General features: G+C 37.9%; 2 protein-coding genes across 4 annotated transcripts; one reads left to right on the forward strand and one right to left on the reverse strand.

Annotated features, from left to right (window-relative positions):
* The first annotated feature begins 912 nt into the window (after window positions 1–912).
* stambpl1 (STAM binding protein-like 1) lies at window positions 913–13563 on the forward strand. 3 transcript variants are annotated; one of them, XM_084135924.1, is made up of 12 exons: window positions 1061–1197; window positions 2315–2357; window positions 3175–3281; window positions 4227–4444; window positions 4630–4705; window positions 5612–5707; window positions 5822–6131; window positions 8508–8632; window positions 9571–9708; window positions 10909–11021; window positions 11774–11873; window positions 12003–13563. In XM_084135924.1, the coding sequence occupies exons 3-12, from the start codon at window positions 3252–3254 to the stop codon at window positions 12057–12059; spliced, it is 1263 nt and encodes a 420-aa protein (XP_083992050.1). In that variant the 5' UTR covers window positions 1061–1197; window positions 2315–2357; window positions 3175–3251; the 3' UTR covers window positions 12060–13563. The 3 variants fall into 3 exon arrangements, with proteins under 3 accessions (XP_083992049.1, XP_083992051.1, XP_083992050.1); XM_084135923.1 differs by lacking the exon at window positions 2315–2357 and having other exon boundaries at window positions 913–1197; XM_084135925.1 differs by lacking the exons at window positions 2315–2357; window positions 3175–3281 and having other exon boundaries at window positions 916–1197.
* A 744-nt stretch (window positions 13564–14307) lies between these two features.
* On the reverse strand, window positions 14308–21165 carry acta2 (actin alpha 2, smooth muscle). The gene is made up of 9 exons (XM_084135926.1): window positions 20939–21165; window positions 19478–19649; window positions 18964–19092; window positions 18362–18472; window positions 16703–16787; window positions 16451–16612; window positions 15289–15480; window positions 15018–15199; window positions 14308–14825 (listed from the first exon to the last, which is right to left on the reverse strand). The coding sequence occupies exons 2-9, from the start codon at window positions 19604–19606 to the stop codon at window positions 14682–14684; spliced, it is 1134 nt and encodes a 377-aa protein (XP_083992052.1). The 5' UTR covers window positions 19607–19649; window positions 20939–21165; the 3' UTR covers window positions 14308–14681.
* Window positions 21166–23976: the final 2811 nt, after the last annotated feature.

Below are 23976 nucleotides of genomic sequence, written 5' to 3' on the forward strand. Positions count from 1 at the left end.
CTACCACAATTAAAAAAAAAAAAAATCAAAATAACATTTTAATATTAGGCCTACTATATTAGTATATGTTCTCTTAAGGTTGGAGGGCAAAAGACACTTGGCAAAGAACTTATTTCATTCTGACATATCCCTTTAGAATTCACAGGCTGATGTTATTGTATAGGCCTATACATGAGATCTGTTTCTTTATGATTCACACATATTAGATAGATAGATAGATAGATAGATAGATAGATAGATAGATAGATAGATAGATAGATAGATAGATAGATAGATAGATAGATAGATAGATAGATAGATAGATTTTTTTATGGTTTACATAATCGTATTTTTTTACTCAACTGCTGCAGAAACGGGCTTTGATAGAGGTATAGCTAATGTTTATTATTTAAAAGGAGATTTAGCCTACTTTGTTTAATGCATGTATCAGTAGACCTGCGCAGATGCAATTTGGCGATTTGGAGGAGTTGTGCCCCATCTGGTGGATGTCCCATGTCTTTTTTTTCTTTTCTTTTTTTGGTAGCGTAACATTTGACAAAATACGTAACGTAAACATCCAAGAAGAGCGTGTCCCATCATTAGGCTTCACTCTCTTTAGAATGTAAATGAATGATCGTGGACTCCATAATCGCGCCATGTGCTTGAATACAATTATGTCTAATGGTATCTGTCAGCTTGTAAATGTCGTGATATGCATCTATTATACATTCGTCCAGTCATCCCCACCCCTAGCTGTCACAATGGTTGCTTCTCAAAGTGAACTAGATATCGTTTTGGACAATGAGCATCAGTATCTGAGAATAGAGAATCATAGAGAATCCGGATGATGTCTAGATGGGCGGCTCGTGAGGTTTTGAAACAGCCATTCACAGCACAGCTGCTTCAGCGGCATTTATCTAACTCTCTCTCTCTCACACACACACACACACTCACAGAGCTTCGGGCGAACCATCTGACATCGAAGGGTTATTCGCTCAGAAAGACAGCAATCAGCCATTTTAGTCCTGCGCGTATATGCCAAAAAGAACAAAGCTTTCATGAGGCACAAAGGCAAAAGGCCGAGAGTTTTAGACAATAATAAAAACCTGCTCTTTTATTTACGCGAGTTGCCTGTTTTCGCGCTGGATTCTAGCATGTGCCACATGTGACGATTATAGGAATGTGGAGCATGGGATCACAACAGCCATTCACTCGCAGGTGAGGATTTTATTATATGTAGTTATACATTTATTTTTTGGTGCTACTAAATTAGACCTAGGCTATATGATTATTACTGTTTTGTGTTTAAATTAAATTAAATTGCAATTGCAGTCTTGTCAGGTGGGAAAAATATCACTGACAAAATCAATGTCATTTGTATTTGATATATGCTTGATTATATATAATGCTGTTCGATTGTTTTGTCATCTTAACATTATTGATTTTGTCTTGGAGGAGCTCCAGGTTTGAGCACATTAGATGTTGATCATATAAAAATGCATTTGTGTCATAACTTTTTAGTGATGGAGAAAAGCAGAAGTTACTTAGTTAAAGGCAAGTCGTGATTTAGAGGATATTAGAAAGTAATAAAGTTATAAAATAAAGTTACGTTAGTGTAATATTACGTTTACATACAGTTCTCACTGTGTAAATGGTGTATCTAATAACAAATAAACAATATAACAGCCCAACTTATTCATATACAGGTCAGGTCAACTGATAGCTAGACAAACCTAGAACACAAATAATTATGTTAATAGTCAAATATTGTGTGTGTTGATGTGAGACGCAGTCATAGTAATTGTATTTTAATACCTAATACAAACATGTTTTGCAGATGTAGACATGTGGTTTTAATTTACTTGGCTCTTAAAATATGTTGAAGAACTGCTCATCCCTCCTTGAACATGCTTGTGTTTTAACCTTAGAATCTCTATTTCGACTTCCACAGAACACTATAATAAATTAGCATTTTGAAGGGCTATTATGTCAGTCCATAGCACATACCATTATTTTTTTAGACATCTTTTGGTATTTTTGGCATTTGTTTTTTTTATTCTTAAAATCCTAAATCTTATCTCAAAGGGATAGTTCACCCAAAAAGGAAAATGTTGTCATCATTTACTCACCCTCATATTGTTCCAAACCTATATGAGTTTCTGTCTTCTGTTGAACACAAAAGAAGATATTTAAAAAAAAAAAAAAAGGGAACCAGACTGTTAACGGCAGTCATTGACTTCCATAGTATTTTTTTTTCCTACTATGGAAGTCAATAGCTTCCGTCAACTGTTTGATTGCCAACATTCTTCAAAATATCTTATTTTGTGTTTTACAGAAGAAAGAAACTCGTACACAGGTTTGGAACAACTTGAGGATGAGTAAGTGTTTTTTTTTTTTTTTTTTTTTTTTTAGGTGAACAATCCCTTTAAAATCCCTAGTATTGTTAAAGACATGAGAATCCAGACAATTGCTGATTCATTATGGAATACTGAATCATTTGCTTTATTTGATGAGCCAATGTGAAATTGCTCTTTAATAAGTTTACAAAAATGTTGAATATTAAACGCCTTATGTATTATATTCATATGATCTAGCTAATCAAATGCAAATGTACATTATACAAGGCCCTGATTAAGAGAGATTGCTCAGTGTTAAATCTGTCACATCTCCTGCACTCTAATTTTAACAGTGCATCTGTGCAACAGTGCATCAATATTTTCTTCTGTGGTGGTGATACCTTTTCCATTTGTTAATTTGCAAAAGGATGGCACTGTGACTGCACTCTCAGCTTTCAAAGTGTATTGGAGAGAGAATCTGTCCAATCTACCTATTTTTCGTGCTAAGTGAAAAAGCACACCAAGGATTTTTTTTTTCACAGCTGAAGATATCCATGAGTCACCATATTTTGCTGCATGGTAACAAGCTGTCATAGCAACTGTAGCACAGATTCTGGAACGAATAACCATGTTATTTGGACCAGGATGCTGAATTATATTCGATAATCCCCATGGAAATGCACAGGGCACGGTAACCGTGTTAATAGATTAGGAAGAATAAACTAGGAATTCTAAGGCATGGAGTTGTAGCCAAATCCAATGTTGAGTAACTGAAAACAAAAAGACTCAGGCGGTATCGACCCAGTGGCCTCTTAATAGCACTGCTGTGATGCCAGATATGATGTTTCTTGCTCCTCAGCTTGGAATCATCTTGGGAGATGACAGATGGATGCATAGGGAGGATCGAAGCCTGCAAAGCAACGTCGTAAACTCACCATGGACCAGGGCTTCAGTTTCAGCACACTGGTGAGTGGCGTTGAGGGAGGAGGAGGAGGAGGAGGGTGGTGGGGGACAGCTGATATCACTCGGAGGTGGGTCGCAGGGACAGAATGGCTTCCTCTGACTCACTCCCATTAGTATTCCCATTGCAGCTGCTCCGTCATTCAGATCCCTCCATCCTGGAGTGGGCGAGAGGGAAGAACGGATGTAGCCCCCTTCACACTTCGCTTCCCCTCTTCGTGAATGCGTGATCAAAATAGTCTTATTCTGGCCACCCAGAATCCCCAGAGACTTTTAATTTGGCTGTCCACCAGCATTCGCAGATTTTTGTGTGCGTACTGCATACTGTTCAAAAGTCAAGCAAGCTGTCATATCCAGCAAGTCTAACAGCTTGGCAGGCCCTTATTGGTGTCCATTGGTGTCCTGCTGCATGTTGATTAGACGCCCACTCTTTCCAGTGACCCTAAAACAGAGGCTCTGTTTAGTCACTAGTTTGGGAGTTGGAAGCGAACTCCGCGTGGGTGCTGCCGTGTGTTCCGGTTCGCACTAGCTGGGTGATAAACAGAGCTTATGTTGTGTGAGTCGGAGGCCTGATGTCTATGGGACCAAATTCCCTGTGTCGCTGGCGTACTGGGACAGATGCTGGTTCAGTTTGTCTATCTAGAGCAATTTTACTTGACAGAGCTATAAAGTGGCTCACCAGATTGACACTTTCTAAATGTCTAAATCTAAAAAGATGAGCAGGACACAAAATAATCCTAAAAAGTATTGAAATTAGAGGGCTAAATTGTCCAGAAAAACATCACTATATTTCTCCATCAGCAATAGTATTTCGTAGCTGATAAAAAACAAAACAAAAAACGCTTGTCCATTACGTCACCATGGTCTCATGGTTCGCAGAGGGTTCCTCAAGACTTGTGGTATGCCACTGCTCTGTGTTATTATGGTTTTTGTTGTCCTCTCCTTTTGCAGAAGAAGTTAGCGGCCGAGCCGGATCACACTGACGTCACTCTGCCGGCAGTGGAGCGTGTACGGGCCCTCAGTAAAATGGGCTATAACATTGAAATAAATGAAGACATCGCCCCGAGACGCTACTTTCGTTCTGGTGTGGAGATGGAGCGTATGGCAGCTGTTTATCTAGAGGAGGGCAGTCTGGAGAATGCCTTTGTCCTCTACAATAAGTTCATCACGTATGTTTTGATTTAATTTCCATCAATTCATTTTCCAAATCGATTGTCCGATGTAGGGTCACAGCCTTTTTGTTTTGTTTTTTGTCTTTAATTTAATTTTTCCTCATATCTTCTGCCATAATATGCATTGTGTAATTCACGGCCATCAATCCTCAGCTCTATTTTCCTATTTCACTCCTGTGCAGTTTATTTGTTGAGAAACTCCCCAGTCACAGGGACTATCAGCAGTGCAACGTCCCTGAGAAGCAAGTGATAATGAAGGTAAGCCCTTGGCATGTTACTCACAGGAACTGATGGAGCCCTGTGGCGCTCAGCCCACTGTAAATCTGATTTGCATCATGCTCAATTACCTTGGCCTTGTCAGGCTCCCAGCTGCTCACATGGTGGGTTTGCCTTCTGTAGGCACATGTTCTGCTTTCATTTCAACATGCTGACATGAAAATGACTTCAGTCAAAAGGTTGTTCCTTGTCACCTGATGTTTCAAACATTGTTTAAAAGACAAATTTCTGATTAAGTATTTTGTGGATGTTTAAATGCATTTTGTCTCTGTCGTTTTGTGCCTGATGGACCTCTTATGTTCATTTATCAGTTCACTAGGATATTTAAATACTCCATGAAATGGCTTGACGAACAGTTGTCTTCCTATTGAAAAGGGACATTAAAAGATGGGACATATCTAGGAACTTGTTTCAATACCCTGATGTTTACGTCAAAACCATTAACCATTATAAGCTACTTGCTATTGCTAGTCTGTTGCAAGTGGTATTGCTAAAAAGGCTTTTATTGAAGGTTATTGAGGTTTTTATTGAACCAAAATATTTAGTGCAACATGAGTTATCAATGTTTTGGTTTGGAGAAAAATTGTCTAAATATAGCTAAATATCTGCAAAAGAGTTGTTTTGTCCACTAGCATATAAATAGCTTCAATTGTAGCGGACAGTGACTAATAGCCACAAACATTTTCATTACATGGGGTCTTTAACCTAATGATCTTAATGTTTCGTGATGGTCCTTAAATACAAAAAAAGATGAGTAGTTTGTGTCTCTATTCCCAGCTTTAGAAAAATCATTATGTCCCTGAAAGCTGAAGCTGGCACATAATGATCTACTCGCTGTCTGTAACACAACCCCTAATGTTTGTTCCATTATCTGTTCATTATGTTCAGAAATTACAGGAGGTTGCTTTTCCACGAAAGGACCAATTGAAGAGACTTCTCCATGAGAAATACAGCAAAGAACACAGTGAATATCTGAAGAGTCAGGTACATTAGACTGAGCAATTTTATCACTGCTGATTAAACGCCTGTTAATCAAATTTCAGATTCATTTTGTTATCGTGAATACCGGTCATAATGTGTTTGTGACTATTTGTGCAGACGCAAGCCATGGCTGTCGACTCGTGTGGTGAACGGCTGCAGAAGATGTCTTTGATGGAGGAGGAACGGCAACGTGTGGCACAGCTCAGGAAGATGCAAATCGAGTCCGAACAGTTTCGCTTCTTCGAGGACCAGCTGCGTAGACAGGAGATGGCCAGTCGCAGGGATGAGGCTGTCCCTAAAGTGCCTGAACAAACCGACGGGTCCTGCTTATCCCAGACCCCGAGAAACCATGTACGCCTTGACCCCAATCGTAACAAACCAGCGGCCCCCATCCCCAAACCAGCAGCCACCTTAGCAGCTGTACAGAGTGAGTGCCCTCATTTAGCTTATTTGCTTATTCATTTTGTGATTTATTACACTGCTCTTATTAGTCAGTTGTGGTATTTTTTTATTTTTTTTTAATGGACTGTCTGTTAAACTGCATATTTGACCACTGCTCTGTTTATGTTCTCATATAATCAAATAATTAATGTTCATTTATTTACACTACTGTTTGTGGTCAGCATGATTTTGCATGATAATTTTGACGTGAGTTAGAAACCAGAGTTCGAATCCGCCTTTTGCCAAACTCGTTCTGCTCCCTTTTCCCATCACATATCAGATTGGAAAGGCATTTATTTTCAATAAATATGAAGGAATTAAGGAAATAACAATTGGAATTAAGTGCCTAATGGTTATTTAATAATAAAGTGTTTATCAGGTAGGTGTAGGGAGGGCTTTTATTGTCCTAATAAGGTGGCATTTATTAGGGGTTCAAGCACGAAGTGCTGAAACCCTATTGTAATTGTAAGGATTTTTATTATTTTTCTTCCACCGTAAAACGCATTGTGCAGCCCAAACCGTAAAAGCTGGAGTCTTGAAACTTGGCCAAATGGTAGTCCTCAATTTGGGGAGAACCTATCAAAGTATGACCTCGATTGGCCAATAGGTGGCGCTACAGCAAGCAAAAGTATGAAATTGCTCATAACTCCTGGACGGTTGTCCTAGACTCAAGTGTCTTATATCCATGTGATCATTGGCTCAAGCCGGACGTATATCTGCAATTTCGATTCCGGCAGGAAAAATTTTCTGCCATCTTGACTTTTGTCCAAAACCTACTTTTGTGAACTAGTCCCAGGTTTTTTGCCCGATCGGAACCAAACCAGTGCAGAAATGGAGTCTCTGGAGTCTGAATATCAATAATTATCGAAAAAAAGTTGAAATTTCGATTCACGGTCGCTAAGGAGCGCCAAAACGTACGTTGTGGGAGGGGCCTATTTTACTAAAATGGCTATAACTCCAGAAGTAAATGAGGTATCTTCACCAAACTCAGTACACATTTGTAAAAGGTCACAAGGTTTTATATTTTAAAATCTGAGGTCACAGTAAAAAAAAAGCGGCGATTGGCCACATGGTGGCACTATAACATAAAACAGGCTACAACCACCTGACCGTTAGTCCGATTGACCTGAAAATTGGTATGCAGTGTCTTGGTCCAAGGTGCCACGTATGTCTATGAGGACATTGGCGTATCTCAAAAACCATGGCCGTCATCGGCCAATGAAGTTTGAGCACCTATTAGACAAGGTTAACAGAGGCCGATCGGAACGAAACTCGGTGGGCATGTTCGACTCATGGTCCTAGAGGTCTGTAAGAATTTTGAAAGAAAACGGCCACTAGTTGGCGCTAACGAGATTTACGCCCTCTGTAATCACGTGGTGTTACACACATCCACACATAATGCATATCATTTGATAGATCTCCTCATCCTGAACAACTTTGCCTCAAGGACCACTGCTGTCAATCAAACCGTTCATTGAATATTCATGATTATGTCAAAAACCTACTTTTGCGAACTAGTCCTAGGCTTTTCGCCCGATCGCAACCAAACCAGTCTAGGACAGTTCTCTGGACTCCCTAGATCAATAATTATCAATAAAACTTACTGTTTGAATGCTTATGTGCTCAAAGACCTTAAAGGCTTGAACCCCGATAAATGCTGCTTGCAGCTTTAATTTAATAAATATAATCATTTAGGGCGGCTACACTCAATATGTTATTATTGCATACTGTTTTATAATGTATTAAAATACTGATGTGCAAATAGTATCTAACTACTATTTACACTTGTTGCAAAGAAAATAATGCTATTTTTACATAGTTTCAATAGAAACTATTGCTATTTGCACTTAATGTAAATAAAAGCTGCCTTAATTTATTCTTGTGATGGCAAAAATTTATTTTCAGAAGCCAAACTTCACTCTTCCATGTCACATGATCCTTCAAAACTTGCTCTAATATGCTGATTCAGTGCTTAATATTTTTGGGAAAACTGTGATCTCCAAGACCACAACCTTTTTAAATGTATACATAATATTTAAATGTATATATAGAAAGTTAAAAAGAACAGCATTTATTTTGAAATGTAAATCTTTTGTATAAATATCTTTTTCTGACACTTTTGATCCGTTGTATGCATCCTTGCTTAATAAAACTATTAAAAATAAGAAAATTTACTGACCCCAAAATTTTAAACAGTGTATTCATTCATCAACAAACATGATAATGTACAATCAGACAGTCATTAATGCAAAATAAACCCCTTCAGGATGATACAAATTTTATTTTGGCTGTCTCACTGAACATGATCAAACACTTGTGTTATTAGCAGTACTAGACTGAGTTTGTTCCTGTGTGTTTCTAGGTCAGCGTGTGGAAGGCCTGAGGCGGGTTTTAATCCCACGAGACCTGACTTACAGGTTCCTTTTGCTGGCTGACAGCAACACGGCGAGAGGAATTGAGACATGTGGCGTTCTCTGTGGAAAACTGGTAAGGCCTCAGCTGATGCAAACCTCCTCTCTGTAGGTGTGAGATTCTTTTGTTCCATTAGTGACTAAGGCTGCATTTAAGCTGAATTTCCAGAATCATTATGATCCTTCCCTGGAAGTGAGCGTGAATATGATTTGATGACTGTTAATAGTAAATTGTGAACATTCTTTATATACAGTCTTTCTCATGCACTGTGAAAATGTGAGCTTAGGTGTTGCACAATCTTTGTAAATACTAGGTGCGGATGTGGACTTCCTCATACAGGGCTTTACAGTGTTTCAGTTTCTTATTTACCAACCACCTGCATATCCTATCCATCTACTGTATCTGTATCTATCTATTTGTCTCAAGTTTATCCTCTTTTTACACTCTTATCACTTGTTTTTCACCTCTCTGTCAATCCAAAAATCTTCTATGTGAACCTGCTGCTCAGGTCCAATAGAGAATGAATTGTTCATCTCATTCAACTTGTTAACTTGTATCCTCAATAAACTCGTCTCCATACCGGCGTGATGACTCCGACTTCCAACCAGATGGAACTGGATAATATTCTGAATGTTCTGATCCAATCTGACTTCTGACCTGTACTGATGGAGTTTTGGTTCCTTGCCACTGTCGCCTTGGCTTTTGGCTTGCTTAGTTGGGGACATTTAATATTCAACAATATTATTGATCTGCCTTACTTAAGGTGGACGATGACACAATTTTCTTCTAGAAACAAACTTTCTTGTATTATTTATTTCATGTTATCACTGTAAAGCTGCTTTGATGCAATCTGTATTGTAAAAAGCGCTATATATATATATATATATATATATCTCTTGACTTGACTTGACTTGTCAGAGGACGGACACATAGTATAATTGTGGGATGCTGTGTCAGCCTGATATGCAGTGTGTTAATAGACAAACTGAAATCTGTGTTTTGTTGTCCCGCAGACGCACAATGAGTTTGTGCTGACCCATGTGATCGTCCCCAAGCAGTCCGCCGGTCCTGACTACTGTGACATGGAGAACGTGGAAGAGCTGTTCAGTTTCCAGGACCATCATAACCTCCTGACCCTGGGCTGGATCCATGTGAGTGTGTCTCTTTTTTTGGCTCTCACTTATTGTCATGCAGGTGAAAATCTTGCTGTCAGACCCACACAGAATCTGAGCCTGCAGAAAGTGCCACAAGATTTCCACAGAATTTGAGTAGCCATCATTCACACGTAATATATTTTGGGCGATTTTATTATAGCAATAAGAGAATAATCTCCATTTATCTATTTACTCTAAAACTTTTTTGTTTGTTTGTTTGTTTAATCCAATTCTGCATATTTCTCTCATGAAAATGGGAAAAAAATCTGCAGATTTTGTATGGGCCTGGTCATTTCTAATAAAACATTACAGAGCTAAATGCTTTTTAGGCTGTCTTTGGTAGTACGAAGTTTGCACCTTGATGTTTGCGTCTTTTTTTACGTACGTCACAGTGCGCGCTTCACCAGAGAGTCGGAGAGGGTGAGTCGCTTGGGAGAAGAGAGCGGGCAAATTCGAGCAAAATGGAAAGTGCAGATTGAACTCTCAATGGCTCGAAAATGACTGATTTCGGAAATAGGTGGCAACAGTGACGGCAATGAAGCCAAGTGCATTTTAAGCCACAAGACGTTTAAATTGGGTACTATGGGAATGAGGGCGAATTACAAATCTCTTTTTTCTAACATATATTTTTTTATTTTTTTTACTGGTGATTCCCTGGAGGTTTGAGATTTAGCGTGCTCCATGTCAACCTTTCTTGTTCATGTGACAACTAAGCTATGCCACTCCCACACCATACATACGTCAAAGTAGATGGAGCAACTTTTCTTTATTTATGGATATGGCGAGGCATACACGGGCGAGTGATAGATGTACGCAATTCCCAGAGAAAATCATCCAGCCTGGTCTTAAATATAAACACTTGTAGGCCTACCATAGTGAATCAGGATAAGATAAAAACACGTTTTGGAAGGATTGCTGTATTGACTCGTTATTTAAATTGTTAATTTTAAGTACAAAAGTTACATTGTGTACCTTTAATTTGCGCATTATCAGTAGATCACCCGCAGAACTTTGCACTTCCATCTCTGCTTTTATCGAATTGCAGTTTCACGCTAATTTGCCCTGTTTAGTAAATCTGGCCCCATAGTCTCCAAGTCACCTGCTGTTCATTTTGCATGGTGAATTAATATATGGCTGCATGAGAATAAGGAGAATAATACTGGTGTTAATATGAATATTTGCATGTTTAACTCCCAGACACACCCGACACAGACGGCCTTCCTCTCCAGCGTGGATCTACACACACACAGCTCTTATCAGCTCATGCTACCTGAGGCCATCGCCATTGTTTGCGCACCTAAACATAATGAGTGAGTATAACACTCACAAAACTCCCACACCCTGCATTGTGTTCACACAACCTCAAGGCTTTTTCCATCCACAGCCTATAAAGCTCTACTGCAAATCAGTGCCAATTAATGTGTTTTTTAACAATAGATTTTTGATTGTTTGAAAAGTGATACATTTAAACCTCCATGTATCATTTCAGTACTCTTGTCGTTAAAGACCAACATTTATTCAAGGCAAATAAATTCAATGAATGTCTCCCGTTTGACAATGATTGAACTACACCATGCAAATATATTTTATATTTTGTCTTCTGCAGTAACATTGGATGCAGTAACATTTTTAATGTCCAGATTGCTGCATTGTAATGAAGAAATGAGATGGATGGATGGATGGATATATAATATTATTATTATTATTATTATTATTATATGTATTTTTATATATATATATAATATTAAAAAAGTTTAAAATAAATTAATATTTAAATTATATATGTACATTTTATACTGCCCAGCTAAAAAAAAATTGCTGTTTGGATACAAATAGGCAAATGCTTAAGAGTCTATGATTGGATCATTATTGCAGTGATTATTATGTTTCTAGTATGTTACAGTATATGTTTGTTAACCGTCTTTCAAACACTAATTAATGGAGTGTGTACTGTAGCTTTCTCAAGCAACCATGTAGGAAATAAAAAGTGATGCACCTCTTGATGGAAATAAATGCTGTGATGTGATATTATATCATTGAGATTGTAATTTTTCTGCTTTAGCACTGGAGTGTTCCGACTGACCAGTGCTGGAATGGGAGAAGTGGCCGGATGCAGATTGAAAGGTTTTCACCCCCACTCTAAAGACCCCCCTCTGTTCACTGTAAGAACCATTTATTTTAACTGTGAATATGAAAATCAACATCTGTACTGTTATACCTTCTGGTGTGAGTGTTGACATCAAAAGTGAAACGCCATTAGAGAAGTGAAAAATGGCCTTTTCTATTTGCAGATTTGCAAGCACATTGTGGTGAAAGACTCGAAAACGACAGTTCTGGATCTCAGGTGACAGATGAAGAGGGGAAATACTTCACTATCAGCAAACCATTGAAAATATCTATTTATATCTTTCTTTACTTGAAGGCTTTTTTGTATTTATTTATTTTACAAAAAGGTACTGTGAAACAGAATCCCTCAGCTGCACAGTTTGCTGTGAGCAGGTTTAGTGAAGCTACTAAGATGTTCCAATGGTGTTTTGTGTTTTTTTTAAGATCATCATGCGCTTTTTGTTTGTGGCCAGGTGTTTTCAAAAAATATTGTTGTCAGATTGTACTGTGTAATATGATCTGACTGCTGTTTTGGTTCTTTGTCCTCAAGGTGGCGTCATTTATCAAGGCATACTATGAGGCTGCTACAATGTGAATTGTTTTCAGGAATTTTTAAAAGGATGTTGTTTGTGTGTGCGCACATGTGTGATTTGCCTTTGATATCCATTGGTATCTCTTGCAGTTCTCACTGTAACACAATATACACGGGATAAGTGATATTTCTTTTTAAAACTAACTGAATTTTCTAGTACAAAAAGATAATGAATTGCTAGTCATTTTTTGGCTTTACTACATATTGTATCATTTTTAGTGATCGAATGGCTAATAATTATTCTTTATAAGGCACGAAATCTACCTTATAATAATGCAACACATACTTCAGTTCAAGCTTTCAGTTCAGAGACCATATCAGGCAAAAAAAAGAAGTATTTTCCAACTTCAGCCCAGTGACGCAATATCAAGTTGGCTAGTGAGCTGACTGTTTTATTTTCCAAGTTCAGTTTTTTTCACAGTGTGGATCTGATTACAAGTGATGCGACTTTTGAAAAGCATAAACAAGATTGGGATCTCTTAGCCCACACCAAAGCTCCCATTACAGAATAAGCAAATACCTAAGGGCCTTGACTGCACTAATCTCAGGGTACCATTCCCACATTTTAACTGCCTGATTTTTGTCACCACTACTTTCATGGTTTGAGAATAATTTTTTTATTGTCATCAGCAGATGATGAAATTTCATGTATGATGACAAGTTATAATCTTATCCATGCAGTTCTGAAAGTATATCATGTATTTCTGGTACAGTGTGGCATTAGATTGTTTCTCCAGTGTGTGGCTGTGTGCCAGTGGCTTTGTGCACAGGACAATACAAGGAGCCTAATATGTGTTTGTACATGCACCCTTTCTTTCCTCTCCTCATTTGTTAATAAAATGGGGGGGGGGGGGGGGGAATCTCTGCTATGAAATGACATGAGTTTTTTAATCTGTAAAAGATTTAGACTGAAGTGAAGCGTGTCATCATCATCATTTTCCCAAGCGAAGTGATGCATGTATTATGATGAAATGTGGAGCAATTATTTGCCTGGATTCATCACCGGTAAAAGATTGCTCACACATGCTTTCAACATATCCTTTCTCTTTTGAACCTAATGTGCATTTGATTTTTGATCTTTTATTTTCCTGGTCAAACGGTTTACTTTTCTTTAACATTGCTAATTAAATTAAAACAAATTAAGTCTAGCAGGCCATTTGCGTTTGTAATTTGATTGGGTGTTTAGGAGAAGAACCTTCACGATTCTTATAATACTAATGTGTCACAGAGTTAGCAAAATGTAATATAAATTAACAAATAGGGAGCAAAAAATGGAGTTCATAGCTACCAAACATGCTACACATTTGATTTTAATTAACCATGGTATGCAATTCTGAACCATTAATCCAAAAGAGTTTGAATTAAAACATGGGCCAAACCCTATAAAAGGAAAATCATGAGATGGGATAATTGGATACGTTTATTTCTCAAGTGGCTATATATAGGATTAAAAGGGTTTATTTGTCATTTTCAACAAGAATTAACTGAGTCGAACCTCTTTAGAAATTATTTTGCGTCGTAAACCGTCTTTGTGTCCTGTACACCTGGTTCTGGATTATTAATGGATTAATAATGGATTATTTGTTAAATATAACAAATAATTGTGTCTGATCTGTCTCAGTCACTACAGAGATGAACTAGGAAAAAAGATTTCCGTGGGTTTTTCAGGCTTGAAACCAACCGTTTTAAAGGTTCCAGGTTCTACATGACTGTAGGAGCCCTGTGTGTACAGTAATTATAAATCATTTACAGTGAATGACAGTGTAGAGAAATATTTCCACTTCCACTAAAATGATTAATTTAACGAATATAATTTAGATAAGGTTTTTATTTGTGAAAACGTTAAGCCCGATTTGTTTTGTTTTTTTTGGTGCAGAAACAAAAGAGGTGAAATACAGTTTATTATTGCAGAGCTTTATTCCTTCATGGAGATATGATGTCCATACAGACTGCCTGAAAGCTGACATGCAGTTGTGTTACCTCGTAGCGTTTTAACACAAAAGGGAGAATGAGCCCTGTTCCTCCATGCCCTCTCCTCATCTCTGGAGTCTCGTCACCCCAAAGAATCTCCCAAATCCTTCATATTGGCAGCACATTCAAGCTTTTGAACCCATTGAAAACAACACTATATCGTCATGACTTAACATAATTAATTCAAAACATTCAAACAGATGTGGGCAGTGCAAAGACAATACAGGGAAGTACGTTCACAGTTTACAGGCTATGAAGCAATAGCAGAATTAGGGGACCAGGAAGGGGTTGAAGGTGGCGTTTAGAAGCACTTGCGATGAACAATGGACGGTCCGGCCTCGTCATACTCCTGCTTGCTTATCCACATCTGCTGGAAGGTGGAGAGAGAGGCCAGGATGGAGCCGCCAATCCATACTGAATACTTGCGCTCAGGTGGGGCGATGATCTGTGTACATACAGGGTAGAATCAGTGTAAGTGTTTTCTGAAAAAAAAGTTTTTATATATTTTTTTTAAAGTAACGTGTTTTTTTATTTTTTATTTCAACTTTAGTTTTACGATAACCCTGGCTCAAAGAGAAACTGATTAATTAGAAAGAAAAAAAAGATTTTAATCAGATATTCCTAATCAGCCTGAGACCTTGATCTTCATGGTGCTGGGGGCCAAAGCAGTGATCTCCTTCTGCATTCTGTCTGCTATACCAGGGTACATGGTGGTACCACCGGACAGCACGTTGTTAGCGTACAGGTCCTTACGGATGTCAATGTCGCATTTCATGATGCTGTTGTAAGTGGTTTCATGAATGCCGGCCGATTCCATTCCTAACACAAAGCGCAAATCAATGCATTTAAGCACGTGTATCAAGTGCTCTGAATTCATCGTTTGAAAAGAGATGGGAAGAAAAGCTCACCGATGAAGGATGGCTGGAAGAGCGTCTCAGGGCAGCGGAACCTCTCATTGCCAATAGTGATGACCTGTCCATCGGGAAGCTCATAGCTCTTCTCCAGGGAGGAGGAAGAGGCTGCGGTGGCCATCTCATTCTCAAAGTCCAGCGCGACATAGCACAACTTCTCCTTGATGTCACGGACAATTTCTCTTTCAGCTATAGAAGGCAGATGACAGAAATGCAAATCAGTGGAACATTTTTATTTATTTTAATCATAATTTAAGTAAATTGTTCTTATGCCACTGGAAATTGTTTATTGGTTATTTATATATATATTGTATTGTACATCCTCCAGTATATATATTCCTGTCATGGCAGCTCTTGGCGTGTTTGGCATGGTAATGTTTTTTTTTTCCTCCATTCTGTCACCTGATGGAGTTTTGGTTCCTTGCCACTGTTGCCTTGGCTTTTGGCTTGCTTAGTTGGGGACACTTAATGTTCAACAATATTACTGATCTGCCTGCATTGACATCATTATATGAGAACTGATCTGAGCTGGACGATGACATCACTGTTTTTCAGAGCGGCAACATATAAATTAACTAAATTAGTAACTTTTACAACAAAAATTATCCATCACTGAAGCTGGACTATAACACTATTATCTGCTGTACAGTAGAAACAAACTTTGTTGCATTATTTTCCTGTTATCACTGTAAAGCTACTTTGAAACAATCTGTATTGTAAAAAGCGCTATATAAATAAAGGTGACTTAACTTGACTTGGTAATGGGTATGACAATGTTGATATGTTTGGTACTGAGAGAATAGATCTGCTATGCTGCTGCTGCTGTGAGCAAGTAAGACATGCTGCTGCTGTACAATATAGCATACATGAATTACCCGTAGCAGATCTGTACAGGTGGAGCTGGGGAAGGTGGAGGGTTTCTGAAAGTGCCCTGTAAATTCTACAGAAAATGCTGACCAGTATTTGAAGGTTGAGCAGCGAGCTCATTGGCTACTGATACAGCAGGAACTAATCAGCTGTGCCCTATAGAGAATGATGTGATTGCAAGCAGATTGAGTTAAAGACCTATTAGCCTGTGCCATCAAGAGTTTCATGACAGTATATATTATAGTATGATGTTTCATATCATTATACTGGTACTGTGTATGTCCAGACCCACCAGTTGTGACGAATGAGTAGCCTCTTTCAGTTAGGATCTTCATGAGGTAGTCAGTAAGATCACGGCCGGCCAAATCCAAACGCATAATGGCATGTGGAAGAGCGTAGCCCTCGTAAATGGGCACATTATGGGTGACACCATCACCAGAGTCAAGGACAATGCCTGGTCAAGAAAAAGAAAGCATTTGGTAATGCACACTCGCAGCATTTTAAGTCAAATATGTGCTGTGACCTGTTTGACAGGTGAACTGACCTGTTGTACGCCCTGAAGCATAGAGGGACAGCACCGCTTGGATAGCTACATACATGGCTGGAACATTGAAGGTCTCGAACATGATCTGCAAAGTGAGAACCAACAATCAACCAAGTGCTTTCAGATTTACTGAAAGGCTAGGTAAAAATAGAGATTTTCTGATTACCCAAATCTTCTTTTTGACAGTCCCAACAGAACGATTCTTAAAATCAATCATCAAGATTGATTTTAAGATAAGTCATTCTGTGTATACTGCATCAATGCATATTTCTATAGAACTGTCATCTCTGGCTGAAGAAACATACAATCTGATCAGTATTATCTGATTGGCTGGTTGTTTTAGTGAATCAAAAATTCCCTAAAAAACTCACTCTTATGAGTCAATCCTTTAAATGAATAGTGAAACCCTGACAAGATGCAATTTGAAGCAATCTGAAACACATTATAACTAACTGCTCTCTGCTAATTCATTAGCAGGGTCCGTATTTTTTGTTTTTAAAGAAATTTATTTTACAACGAAAAATAAATCAATATAACAAGAAACAAAACAATGCAAGAACACATTAAATTGATCAAAAAAGAAAGTATAATGTATAAGGCATGTATAATGTAATAAAAAAACTGCTGTTCTTTTGAACTGTATAATAATCAAAGAATCCTGAAAAAAAAATCATCTGTTTTCAAAATTAGTAATAATAAGAAATGTTTCTTGAGCACTAAATCAGCATATTAGAATGATTTCTGAAGGATCAAGTGACACTGAAGACTGGTGTAATGATACTGAAAAGTCAGCTTTGCAATAACAGGAATTCATTTACTTTTATAGAAAACAGTTATTTTAAACTGTAATAATATTCACATAATATTCATTTTACTGTTTTTTTTATTTATTTTTTTATAAAATAAAACAGCCTTGGTGAGCATAAGAGAGTTTTCTATCAAAAACCATATAAAATCTTACCGACCCCAAACTTTTGAAAGGTTATGTAAGCAAAACAGACATTATAATATACTTGGAACCAAATTGAGAGATGGATGGAACTGGAATTAGCATTTTTTAGTAGTTTGGGAATTTCCTAAGGGTTTTTAGAATAGCAATTTTTTATTTAAAATGAAATAAGGTCTGTGGTTAACGTGACTTGACTTTCATATTATGTTATAGCCTACAACATAAATTACACATAGGCATACCTCAAACATTCATTTAAAGCCATTGTGAGATTTTTTTTCTACTACTGACAGTCATAGCAGTTAAATTATAATTTTTATGCCTACATATAAAGCATACACACAGCAGCTTAAACATTCATGTTTATTCATTTATGTAGAGCAAAAAAAAAAAAAGTATTTTACTTACAAACTCGTGTCACAACTAAACAACTCAAGTTCAAGTTAAATTCAAGTTTATTTGTATGTGCACTTGTTTTGTCACAGACACAAAAGGCCTTTTGCTTTGAAATACTACTGTACACCCTAAATGCTGCGGGTGTTGAGTGAAATCACTGTTTGTCTGGTGAAACTAATGTAGGTGTATCTGATAAACATCTCAATACCCTAAGGACTTAATGGAGACGTCAGAGCAAATGCTTGTCTGTTTTATATCCTTGTATATCTTACAGATCTTACACAATCAGTTTTCTCATTCAATTAAGCTCTAACCTGGGTCATCTTCTCCCTGTTGGCTTTGGGATTGAGGGGGGCTTCTGTCAGCAGAGTGGGGTGCTCCTCTGGAGCCACACGGAGTTCGTTGTAGAAAGAGTGATGCCAGATCTGTTAAACATAAATGTTGATGTGGATCAAATTAAGGATGATAGAAGGGCATATGAATCACTTTGTGCACAAGTGTGGAATGTGAAAGCTGTTTCTCGCAGTTTAAACAACAGATTAGGCACGAGATAGATTAGCATCTGTTGTATGCATGTGTTTGATGATGACACCATGTTGCGTGAAAGTGTGTCATTAGCAGGAATAGTTTGAGTTTTTCGGAAACGTGCTTTTGATGGATGTAGGTCTCGAGAATGTATGTGTTGAGACTAGTGGTGATGCAGGTGTTTCTGATGAAATCTCAGACCTTGAGTGCCATTATATTGAAATGTACAACAGAATTATGGAAAGATTGCAGCACATAAATTCAAGCCTTATGATAAGCCATGTTTGCTGAAGGAGAGATATTTTTAGTAGACTGTTTAGATGTCTTCCTTATTTGCACTCATCTTGTTTTGGTTTGTTATCTGTTGGCTTGTTTGATAGGATCTGCTTACTTTTTCCATGTCGTCCCAGTTTGTGATGATGCCGTGCTCAATAGGGTACTTTAGGGTCAGGATTCCCCTTTTGCTTTGAGCCTCATCACCAACGTAACTATCTTTCTGCCCCATTCCCACCATCACACCCTGAGGAAAAAGTAAAACCGGTCAAAGCACGTACACAAGACGTACACAAGGAACAGCCCCAAAAAGTAAGAGTGAGTTCTAGTTAATTCTATCTTAATCTCTTCTATACTTGAATGCAGACACTCTGGGATGTAGTCCAACTTTCCATAAAACATTTGGAATCAGATCAAGAATAATAAGTAAGAGGAGCAGGGCATAACAGAAACTTTTGAAAGGTTATGTAAGCAAAATGTACATTATAATTGAAATATACTTGGATTGCAAGTGCACTTTGCTAACCTCAAATACAAGCTCAATCAAAGCATTTTATTGTTGTGTCAAATGTACTCATTGATGTAGGCTGCAGTACATATCGGCCCCTAGTGTTGTGTTGAGGGACGCTCACCTGGTGTCTGGGACGACCCACTATGGAGGGGAACACCGCTCTGGGAGCGTCATCCCCGGCGAAGCCTGCCTTACACAGTCCTGATCCATTGTCGCACACAAGGGCAGTACTTTCTTCGTCGTCACACATTTTCAGCTCAGATTTCCTTCCTTACTCCAACAGGAGACAATCACTGCAAGAAAGTGTCATCATTAATGTTATATACATACTTTTAAACAGTTCTAAATCCCCTTTTGGACTCGTAAATCCCATTTTGGGCTCCCAATTGGAAAAATGATCCATAAATGAAATAAAAAGAAAAAAATATGTACAAAAAAATGCCAGTTTTCTTTAAGATGTAGGGTTAGTTTATATATTTATTATAATTAGCTTAATATAAAAACATTAAAAGTCAATGGTATGCGCTCATTTACATGGGAAATAACCATATACGTGTTTAACAACAAAGTATTCACCACACCCTTTTGAACCATGAAGAGGAATACTACAAAGAATGTAAGGTGTACCTGGTTCATTCATAAACTAATTCATACTCACCTGTTTTTTTCCTGTTAAGCATAAAGGGAACATCATTTGTTTAAAATATTGCTTTAACCTTTGCTTTGGCAACATTTTGTATCGCTAACTCTAACTCTGATGTAATGCAAGAAATTATACAAAAATGCATTAATAATTTGGAGAAAATGTGCACACACACACACACACACACACACACACACACACACACACACACACTTTCTAAACATCCGTCCTGCAGCCCTTACTGAGTGCACTATGGGAAAATTTCCTAATTTGGAAATGATGGAGAAGCATGTCTGTCTTTGGACTCTCCCTCCCTTTGCCTCTGCCTCTCTACAATATTTTATGAAAAAAGAGAGTGGGTGAGAAAAAGAGGGGATGGGTCAGTGGTCCAGAAGAACCATATTTAGTCATAAACCTCACAAATCAAATGGGCTTCCACAGCGTCCAGATTTTCGAAGCCTTCACCTTAATTTAACAACACACACGCGCCATCAGAGCCTTTAACATTTAGCATCATCATGAAATCACATTACAGACACTAAAGATGTCGCCCCAGACATGTAGATATGTAATAGTTCTAAAACATAAATGCTTTTAGAAAATATAATTTGAGTGTAGGTGAAATTGTTCTGCAGAAGGCTAATCTTTAGAAACACTTGATTTATCATCAGTGTAAAAACATTACACAATAATGAAGATTAATCTTTTCTCACAAAACACCGACCAAACTAACCAACACATCTTGAAAGCAGCTTACACCTGTGCAGAAACCATTTCTCTATACAATTAGATATAGACAGCAAATTTCATGTTAAAGCACTTAAAGCTTCATAAAACATTATCTGAGTCTTGCAAAGTACAAAATCGGGTAGACAGATGGAGAAGGAGATCGAGAGAGCGAGGATGTGAGTGGTGTGAGGTGAGGTAAATGACACTTACCCTGACAGTGCTGGGCCGGGGGAGGGGATTTAGCCACTTGGTGATGGTGTGCTACTCACTGGCTTGTGGTGTACTTATGTAGTTCCCATCCCTGCTCACCGCACCCTCCCACATCCCAAACAAGGAGCCTGGGCTGCACTCAGATCGGTAGCCTCACTCCACTAAAGCCTTATAGGGATGACTGGGAGAAAACACTCCAATCCGGGCGGCAGCCCTCCTGCCTCATCACTCAGGGCATTCCAATGGCCCTTTTTGTTTTTTCTCCTCCGAAATTTTGGGGACCTCACCATGCAGGAACATAAACAGAGCTGGGCCCTGCCCTATAGGACACACATCAAGGTCCACACCTGAGACAGAGAAAGAACAGCACAATTAATCGGATCACATCATTACAGAGTTAGATCACACACCTGGGAGTACCTGGGAGTGGAAAAGTTCAAACTGCTATGTCTTTATGTATATATCAACTAGAGAACTGGTAACCTGCAACCTATTTGTACACATATGGTCAAAAGTTTGGGGTCAGTAAGATATTATATTGTTTGTGAAAGAGGCCTCATGCTCATCATGCTCATAATATATATATATATATATATATATATATATATATATTCTTTATTTTATTATTATCATCTGTGTCTTGTCGCTGTCATTCTGCCTGTGCACTGGAAGCTTCTGTCACTAGACAAATTATTTGTATGTGTAAGCAAACTTGGCAATAAAACTCATTCTTGTTCTGATATTGTGAAATAGTATTACAATTTAAAAGAACCGTTTTCTATTTTAGTATTTTAAAGTGTAATTTATTTGTGTGATTGAAAATCAGAATTTTCAGCAGCACTCCAGTCTTCTGTGTCAAATGATCCTCCGAAAATCATTCTGTTTTGATTTGGTGCTCAAGTACAGCATTAGCTTGAAATGTCTTTACTGTCACTTTTGATCAATTTAGTGCATCCTCTCTGAATAAAGGTATTAAAAAAAACAATTATTAACTGATCCCAAACTTTCTAAATGGTATACTGTAGGCTATAGGCATTTTGGCCAACTTAAATATGTTTAAAACACTATGTAAGACTAGAACTGTTAGATTAAAAATAATAATAATAATAAAAAAAAGTAGGAATTTCAGGTGTAGCATCAACTGACAAGTTTCAGCTGTGATAAGGTCTTCTAAAGAGATCTGATTCTGTGAAAGATAATAACACATTTTGAAAACATCATGGACAGTAAACTGAATGCAGTAAATTAAAGTGTTACATTCAGTGGCAAAATTTTCTACAGGTGTATGTAGTGGAAATCTTACATTTTTGCTAAACAAATATCTGCCTAATGTCAAGACATAACATAATAATAATAATATTTAGACAATAATTTTATGAAGTTTTATTCATTGTGTATCGTTTTTATCATCAGGACAATTAAAGCTGCAGAATTTTCCGCCTGAGACGACCTGTTTGGAACAACAGTATTTGCTTGACCAACACTGAAGCCAAATTTAAGGTAGTAAGAAAGGGAAAATACAAAACAAGATCCAGTCATAGAAGGATGTAGAACAACAAAGACATTCTAAATCTATGCTGAATTATGGAGAGTTAAATCTTGCATAATCAACCAACCGGTTGCCTTGCCTGTTGATGTCTGAAATGCTAAAAATACACCCATGAAGTAATATATTATTAGGGATTCAAAGGAGTTTCAGTTCAAAGAAACTAATTACAACCACAGTTTCATGTAGTTAATTTCAGAGTTTCTATCTGTCCTTGGATCACGTGATATACTGGCTCAAGCCTACAATGGAAAAATGTCATGGAATGCTCAATCAGATTAACCAACAGTCAGATAATGTGGCAGATAAATGCAAAAAATTCACACAGATGCATGGAACACACAATCACAACAATAGTTTAGAGAAAGGGAAGCCTGTGATGCAACACACACGCAACTAGTTACACCAGTTCACCTTAGGCACGGTTAGACCCTATTTTTTTCTTTTCGGATACATTCCATTTTGTCCAGGATTATTCTCAAGTAAACAAACTTGCAGAATGTGTCTGTCTCATTTTAGGCCATTTTCTGCTCAGCTCTCCTCATTCAAGGCAAGAGCTCGCGTTTCCCTTCCCCTTCAGAAGTGAGCGCAGCCTTGTCGCACCAAAAAAGGAACTGTTCTGTAAATAAGAAGAGTCTTGGCAGTCCACTGCGCTCAGAGGCATGTAAGGCAAGAAATGACCCCTCTGAAGGTGTGGTCTGGGAAATCACACAAAACACTCAGTTTCAGAGAAATACAGTGCATGTTGTATACAAATGTCTCTGTCCTTGCGTGTATGGAGGAAGACCCCACAGATGGGGGAAAGGCCAGAAGAAGAGAATTGTTTGGTCAACCTAAAATTAAATCTGTAGATATACTTTATGCGCCTCTAGCAGCTTCATTGCCATGTTTAGATGTACTTCAGTCTCCCATCCTAATGCCTCGTATTCTGGAAGTACAGTATGACTCAGACTCATAAGAGATAGTATTTCAATGCAGTAACATTGGCCGGCACATATTTTTTTCTACAATACAATTGCGTCATACAATTTTACCAACATTGTCTGACTAATTATAATATCTGTTTATGCATTGTATATCACACTTACAATGTGCACTGGGCCAACTTTCCTAACTGCTTTTGAAATGTCTTTTTTCCCCTTCATCGGTGAGCCAACCACACCTTGTCAACACAAAATGAACCAGTATTTCAAGCCAATAAATCTAGGCATTAAAGGGACAGTTCACCCAAAAATGAAGCTTACTCCAATGCTCCTAATCTGTATGACATTCTTATTTTGAAAAATTGGTCACACTATATTATACAGTATATACTTACAGGGTACGTACAGTGTAGTTACCCAAGAAAGTACTGGCAATATAAGTACTTTTTGGGTTAAGGTCAGGTTTAGGGGTAGGTTCAGGGTTAGGTTCAGTTAATTACAATAACTGGGTTAGTACCCAGTTATTGTAATTGTACCCAGTTATTGTAATTGTACCTAGTTATTGTAAT

This window comes from Abramis brama (assembly GCF_963993115.1).
Source record: "Abramis brama genome assembly, chromosome: 14".
Taxonomy (NCBI): domain Eukaryota; kingdom Metazoa; phylum Chordata; class Actinopteri; order Cypriniformes; family Leuciscidae; genus Abramis; species Abramis brama.